Source organism: Electrophorus electricus, chromosome 20 (assembly GCF_041902795.1).
Source record: "Electrophorus electricus isolate QZ-2024a chromosome 20, ASM4190279v1, whole genome shotgun sequence".
NCBI classification, from domain to species: Eukaryota; Metazoa; Chordata; class Actinopteri; order Gymnotiformes; family Gymnotidae; genus Electrophorus; species Electrophorus electricus.
In genome coordinates, this window is record NC_137516.1 from 3135001 (window position 1) to 3142280 (window position 7280).

At 45.3% G+C, this 7280-nt stretch overlaps 1 protein-coding gene across 3 annotated transcripts in view; it reads left to right on the forward strand.

Moving 5' to 3' along the window:
- si:dkey-32e23.4 (dynamin-1-like protein) overlaps positions 1-4145 on the forward strand; it is a 14499-nt gene extending 10354 nt beyond the window's left edge. For 2 of the 3 annotated variants that reach the window (XM_081702968.1, XM_081702966.1), the window contains 2 exons: positions 384-543; positions 1254-4145. In XM_081702968.1, coding sequence (XP_081559094.1) covers positions 384-543; positions 1254-1310 — 217 coding nt within the window. In that variant the 3' untranslated portion in view covers positions 1311-4145. The remainder of the gene's footprint in view (positions 1-383; positions 544-1253) is intronic. The other variant, XM_081702967.1, reaches the window with a different exon arrangement.
- The last annotated feature ends 3135 nt before the right edge of the window (positions 4146-7280 follow it).

Consider the following 7280-nt stretch of genomic DNA (forward strand, 5'->3'; position numbering starts at 1 on the left):
GACTGTGGGGCAGTGGTCCGCTGTAATCCACTCGAGTGCTTCGTAAAGCTTCAGGCTGTGCTGCCTATGAAAAATGATTTATGAAAATGTTTTGATGGTCTAACATTGGTGAAATCCTCCTTTTAAAATAAATCCTTCTCTTACAATAGCTTGTAAAGTTGAATTGCAGTATTTCCTGAGAAAAAAAAAAACAGACTTTTCACTGAACTGACCCACATAGAATAAGTGTGCGTGCGCAAGTGTGTGTGTGTGTGTGTGTGTGTGTGTGTGTGTGTGTGTGTGTGTGTGTGTGTGTGCAATCTCCCTATCCTACCTACGTTCCTGACTAACGTTCCTCTCTGCCGTGTTCTCCAATGCCACCCCTCCCCCCCGGCTCTGCTTAGCGTGCCCAAAACTGTGATGCACTTCCTGGTGAACCACGTGAAGGAACGACTACAGAGTGAGCTCGTGGGTCAGCTCTACAAGCAGCCGCTCCTACAGGAACTGTTGATTGAGTCTCAGGAGACAGCGCAGCAACGCACCGAACTCGCCCACATGCTGGAGGTGTGTGTGTGTGTGTGTGTGTGTGTGTGTGTGTGTGTGTGTGTGTGTGTGTGTGTGTGTGTGTGTGTGTGTGTGTGTGTGTGTGTGTGTGTGTGAAGGTGGGTGGGGTGGTAAAAGTGTGTGGGGGTGTGTGTCGGTGCTAGTGAGTGGGCCTGTGTGTTTGCCAGACACTCAAAGATGTTGTACTTACAGTGTCAGTCAAACGTTTGGACGCACCTGACTCCATGTTTTTCAGTCTTCAATATCGATTGTAAGTCAGTGTAAATAACAATGAAACAAACAAACAAAGAAACAAACAGAAAAAAAGTGCTCCTTTAGCAAATAGTTTTCAGGCTGAACTTTATATATCTTCAAGAAGAGCATATAGCATCATAGGTGGGAACCTCGTGATGCTGGTTGAGAGAACACCAAGCACTTTTGACGCTGTCATCAAAGGAACGGCTGGCTGCTTACGTGAGATTCACACACTTAAGTGATGATGCGCAGCAAAATCACACGTGTGGTATTTGTGTTTTGATGCCTTTGTGGTTTTTCAAAAATGCAGAAAATAACTAGATGCATCCAACTCTGACTGGTACTGTAGACAGGTGTGCACTGACTCACGTACTTTCACACACTGATTCTTTGGTTTGACTTGTGTCACGACTCTGCTCTCTAATGCCTCGTTTTCGTCCCCCCCCCATTCTGTCGCTTTCTTTATCTTTTCTCAGGCGCTCCAGAAGGCCAACAACATTATCTCAGAGATCCGAGAGACTCACCTGTGGTAGCCAAACACTGTCAGCAGTGGCATGTTGCTGAGTGTGTGAGTGTTCACGTGTTTTGTATGTCTGTACTGCGTGAACAAGTCGTCTCGCAAATACATATTTAAGGAATTTCACTGCTTCCTCGGCACATGCTTCAAAAAGTATTTATGACTGTTTCTACGTTCCTAATTGTTCAGGTACTTGTTATACACACTTGTATACACACCAGTTTCTTTAAATATGTATTTATTTATTTGTCTGTGTGTGTGTGTGTGTGTGTGTGTGTGTGTGTGTGTGTGTTGGTTTATGCTGAGGTGGGCTTGCACTTTTTTTTTTTTTTTTAAACCATTATTTGCCACACATGAACAATCCATGTCTTTATGTTATAAGCTCTAAAATTGCACTGACTCTCTGTAATTTTGCCATCGGGACAATCTTTTTTTTCACCAGCCACTGAGACCACTAAACCAGAACTGAAATGCCAGTTGATCAGTACTAACAACAAAGCTCATTTCAAAAGAAAAACAGCTCACACGTAGAACATTTTCAGTGGCTCTACCCATAATGCTTGAACACAGACCAATCATAGTCTTTTTTCCTGACTGGAACCAACCGGAGACTATATAATTGTACCTGGAAAAAGCGTCACGCCTACTGCAATCTCATAGATATGTTATTAATATTACAAAACAGCTTTTCTCTCCTTGCCCTGGATAACACTGGCGTTTCTGAACAGATTGTAGGAACTTACTGCATGAATATGGAATAGTCTCCCATATCTCATATACAGTACACCATTTAACAATTGCGCTTCCATTCAGATATGTAGGGATTTAGTGTTGTTTACTGAAGAAGGACCAACTAAAATATCTCTATGTGGACTGTGAAAATGAACAGTAACCAATCAACAAAAGCTTTTTTTTTTTTTAAGAGTAAAGTGTCAGTGAAGATTGTAAATACTCTATATAATTACGTGGTCTGTATAAGTTTTCAGTGAATCTTATTTTGAAGGAAGTCGTTTTGCACCCAGGTACCGTGCGAGGTTTATTTGTGGAAAGACTAACGGATACGAGACAGGTCTGGTGTGCATGGTTTGAACAAAGACGGGCGTTGCAGCAGACGACGGGAGACCGCGGCGCCCGGCCCAGTCATCCCCACGTAACGACGGCGTGCTCGATAAACCAGACGCGCGTCTAATGAATGCTGCTTCATCACGTTTCATTCCGTCTGACTTAAATCACTTAGGCGCGCGGCTAATGCGAATCAAATTGCACAGCTTTGTTTTCGAATGCAGAGCCATTAGCGGGCGTTAAGATTAGTCAACGCGGGCTAGAAAAAATATCGAACAAAATGCGATTACTGTGAACATACAGATCGCCTTTGGGTCGCCGGTACTGAGCAGAGCAGAAAGCGCTCCGTCCACTGACAGCCGTGCCCGCGCGTGCCAGAGACTTGACTTCGGTGTAATATTTATGGACGCGTGAACATTAATAGTCGGTGTGAGTGCACGGTGCGTTAGAGGTCGCGTAACTCGTGTTACGTTCAGTTAGAAAACCATGTGCACTCTGCTGAGAAATACTTTTAGTTACAAACATGAAGAAAGCATCCATATTTCAAATTAGTTAAAAGCTGCCATTTATGTCAGATGAGTAGGCCAGTGGAATGACTACTGCAGTATAGACCTTTGATCTGATGTTCCGCATGGTTGCTGCCTTGAAATTAATTTTTGCACTAAAAAGACATGTCGCAACGTGTGTGTGTGTTTCTTAGACTACATCCAGATGCTTTGGTGTCCCCTACATAAGGTAGGGTGAGGTAGACTCCGTGTGTAACTAACTGTAGGTCCCAGCACGGCAAACGCCAAACAGTCTCTCCGCCAGTGCGCGTAAAGAGAGTGGATGATATCCCTAGTTCAGCAGGCGAGTCCAGTCTGATCGGAGCTTTCTGAAATGAATAGACGAGGGAGATGCAGACCCCGCTCTCCCCACACAGTGAAGGTTTATTTGTGTGCAAGATCGAAAACCCTGTCAGTCGGGCTCCTGGCATGCTCTTTTTTGCCTGTCTTTCACTTTGAGCGCGTGTCTTCCGGGCTCCGTCTCCTCTGTCCGTTTAATTTAACCGGCCTGCGAGCTCCTACCCTCCAGATGAGAACTTGTGTATTCTTTGTACGCGTTTGGCATGCGTGAGTGCTGCTTTTCTTTCCCAAACGCTGCTTGTCTGACTAGGAGAAGCCTCGGTATTTCAGCAGCGGCCGAAATATCAAGAGTAGAGTGACGTCCTTGCTAAAGGGCTGGTGTTTAAAGGCCGGTGAATTTTAATCACTCGCTGAAATCTCGACACTAATGAGACGACGGCTAGGATGAGGCGCAGAAACGGGCAGCAGCCTCGACGCTTCGGGACGGCAGATGTTCCCAACCGCTTTTGTGCCACGTTTTGTTTTGGGTGCTTTGCACTGCACTCGAGCCAAAAGTAGAGAAATCTATTTCAGCCTGTGTATTCTGAATTTGATCATGGCGTGAAAGTGAAATGATAAAGGAATTTTAATTTTACGGATTAACATTATGTCCATTGTATTGCCATCTATGATGTAACATGTTGAAACGTGTTTTGCATGTATAGGTGTGTGTGTGTGTGTGTGTGTGTATGTGAGAGAGAGAGAGAGAGAGAGAGAGAGAGAGAGAGTGAGTGAAAGGGAGGGGGGTGATTTTAAAAAAAAAAGATTTTAAATAATATTACAACCTGACAAAATGCCTGTGAGTTCTGTGTCTGCTGATTTTCGTTTTTATGGTGATACATAGACCTACAAATGTACTGATATTTGTTGATATGGAAGAAAGTAATTAAAATTTAATACAAGCCTTCCTCTCTCCTCCTTCACACACAACAGCACAAGATACGAATTATTCATATTTTCTGTATACGTGGTGGCGGTGTTAAAGGCGGCTCCTAGCCAGCAACCGGCTTTTTCTCTGCATTTAAATTTTTTCCCTGCGTTGGAATCAAAATAAAACCATGAAAGTCTGCAGAGAAATAGCACTGCGTTTTAACGCAGCACCGCGTTTTTATAGCTCGGCGCCCAGGGGCAACGAACGCGGAAAGAATAAGCACTGGCCCTGTGCAGCGAGCAAACCATCAGATCTGCAGCACTTCCGCCGAGCCCTGCGAAGGGAGGCCCTTCGGAGAGAGGGATCTGAAACGGATTAGTATCGGAGAACATGTTTATCTGGGCATTTTAAAAAAAAGATATACAGACAATTGACTCTTTTGGAAACGTTCTTTAATTAGACCCCAACGGCCGTGAATACAGCAAGGTTAATAGTCGTGACTCAGCGCAGACTCGGAGGCCAAAAAGACAGGATTTGGCAACCTCGCAAACTTCTAACGGCCCGAATTCTGTCGGGTATCTGAGGCAGACAGCTTAACCTTACCAGGGGCTAGTGTCCCCTACCCCCCCTTTGCACCGGCCCGCCTGGCAAGACGGCGGCTATTAATCACGTTTGAATTACATGCCATCAGCCAACACAGGGTCGCTGTCACGGAAAAATAATTACAACGCAAAACAAATCTGTAGCTCTGAGCTGAATGACGATAAGGCACGCCGACGGGACCGGAGCTGTTGCTTCCTGGGAATATTACTGCATCCTATCTGTGGAGGACAGACGCGCAGAATACTGCACACAAAGCGCAGAATAAAGTGCATACAATTACAACCCGTTTCTTATGATGAAGGTAAACTGATCAGAGTTAAATCTTTGCTAAATGGTGTCGCCTGCGACGGATTTGAAGGTGTTCGGAGACCTGTAGGCTACCCGTGGGCACACGCGAGGTTCTTGCGCCACGTCGCGAGCAGCAACCGTGCCACGGCGGCTCTTTTGCACAGTGCCGACTTTGCTAGCGTACCTGCACTAAAGGCCTCGCCAGCTGGAGCAGATTTGGGTCGGGCGCAATAATACGCGCTTGTGTTTGGGGGGGGGGGGGGGGAGGAGGAGGGGAATGTAATTAGTGACTCGTACCTGATAAGCGTTCCGGTACTTAATGAGACGTCTAATGAAAACGACTATCTGGCCCTGCTTCTAGCGGAGCAACAGCAGCTTCTCATCTGCCGGGACAATAAATAAGTCGGTCACTGGGGGAACACCGGCTCCGGAATGGCCTTATAATCTCAGAGCACGTCCTGTTCATTTCATTAGAGGCATCGACAGATGTATTTGACTCGGACGCACTATTATTATTCTATTGTTTATTTATTTATTTTTATTATTTTGTCTAATACAAAAGCGCAGCGTAACACAGGCAGAGCGTGGTGCTGTTAACGCCAAGGTCACGGGGCAATTCTCCGGTCGCACAGACGCGGATAAATATGCAAATCGCCCTGCATAAGAGCCTAAAAGTTCCTGACGTCCAGCTCCCTAGAACCCATGCGATTTCTTTCCGGAGTGGCACCTATTTGTGGCATCGGAGTCAAAATCACCTTGATGCATTCAGGCTCACGAGCTATACCTCTGTGTTTCCCAGGGCTGGTAGAGTGAAGGCTCCAAAGTGGTCATTGTGTTTCTGAAGCACATCTCATCTGGCCGTCCTTAAAGCACCCGTCCGAAGTCTGCACACCTCGGGGCGTTCGGCGGCCAGGAAGCCTAAGCTGTACAAAGGCAAGCATCAGAGTAACAGACAGAGGGTGAAAGATTGACAGGACAAAGGGGAAAAAAAACCTTGCCAAGGGCTTTGAGTTCTTGGTTTCTGCACTCACCCAAACCTTGCAGAGAGAAAACACTCTTCATCAAAGGAGCCTATCTGCTAGAGACCTTACAGAGGGTTCCCTCGTGCAATAGAAGCGTTTTGTCAGCACTTCAAAGCAGGGCCGGTTGGCACTTTGGGAAAATACTGGATTTTTATTGCTAGTTATTTAAAAAATGTATGTAGTTAATGCACTCTGAAATGTAGCGAAGGACAAAATATACTATCAAAGGAAAGAAAGCAGTGTTAAATTTTTTTACCTCAGTGTTTTTAAATATTAAATGAATATGATAAAAGCCGCATGGTTTTTTAGTGGCTATTTAAGTCTATCCGCTACCATTAGAGCTCTGAATTATGGTAACAGGCAGTGTTCCATCGCATTAATAGTGAAAAAATAGCCATCATCATGCAACTGTCACCATAGTCGCGTGCGTCCCACATACATGCTTTTACTGAAACTGCTGATCTACTAGGATTTTCATGCATAGCCATGTCTAGGGTTCACAGAGAATGGTTCGAAAAAGAGAAAATATCCAGTGAGCAATGGTTTTCTGGGTGAAAATCCCTTGTTGATGCCAGAGGTCAGAGGACAATGGCCAGACATGTTGGATATAATGGCAACACTAACTTGTAAAATAACCACTCGTTACAACCAAGGTATGCAGAAGGACACCTCTGAATGTGCCACACGTCGAACCTTGAAGCAGATGGACGACAGCAGCAGAAGACAGCGCCAGGTGCCTCTCCTGTCAGATGAGAACAGGCAAATCGAGTCTACAATTCACACAGGCTCACATAAATTGGACCATAGAAGATTGGAAAAACATTGTCTGGTCTGAGGAGTCTCGATTTCTGCCCAAACGTTCGGATACATCCTGCCTTGTGTCAGTGGTTCAGGCTGCTGCTGCCAGTAGTCTCATGGTGTTGGTGATATGACCTTTTTTGCACTTTGCACCCTGTAATCCCAACTGAGCGTGGTTCAAACACCACAGCCTACCTGAGTGTTGTTGCTGAACGCGTCCATCCCTTTATGACCACAGTGTGCCCATCTTCTGACGGCTACTTCCAACAGGACAATACGCATGTCACAAAGATCAAATTATCTTTTTTTTTTTTTGCACCATGACAATCAGTTGACTCTACTCAAATGGCCTCCACAGTCAACAGATCTCAATCCTATAGGGCAGCTTTCAGATGTGGTGGAACGGGAGACTAATCGTGAATGTTCAGTTGACAAATCTGTAGCAACTATCGTTCCAT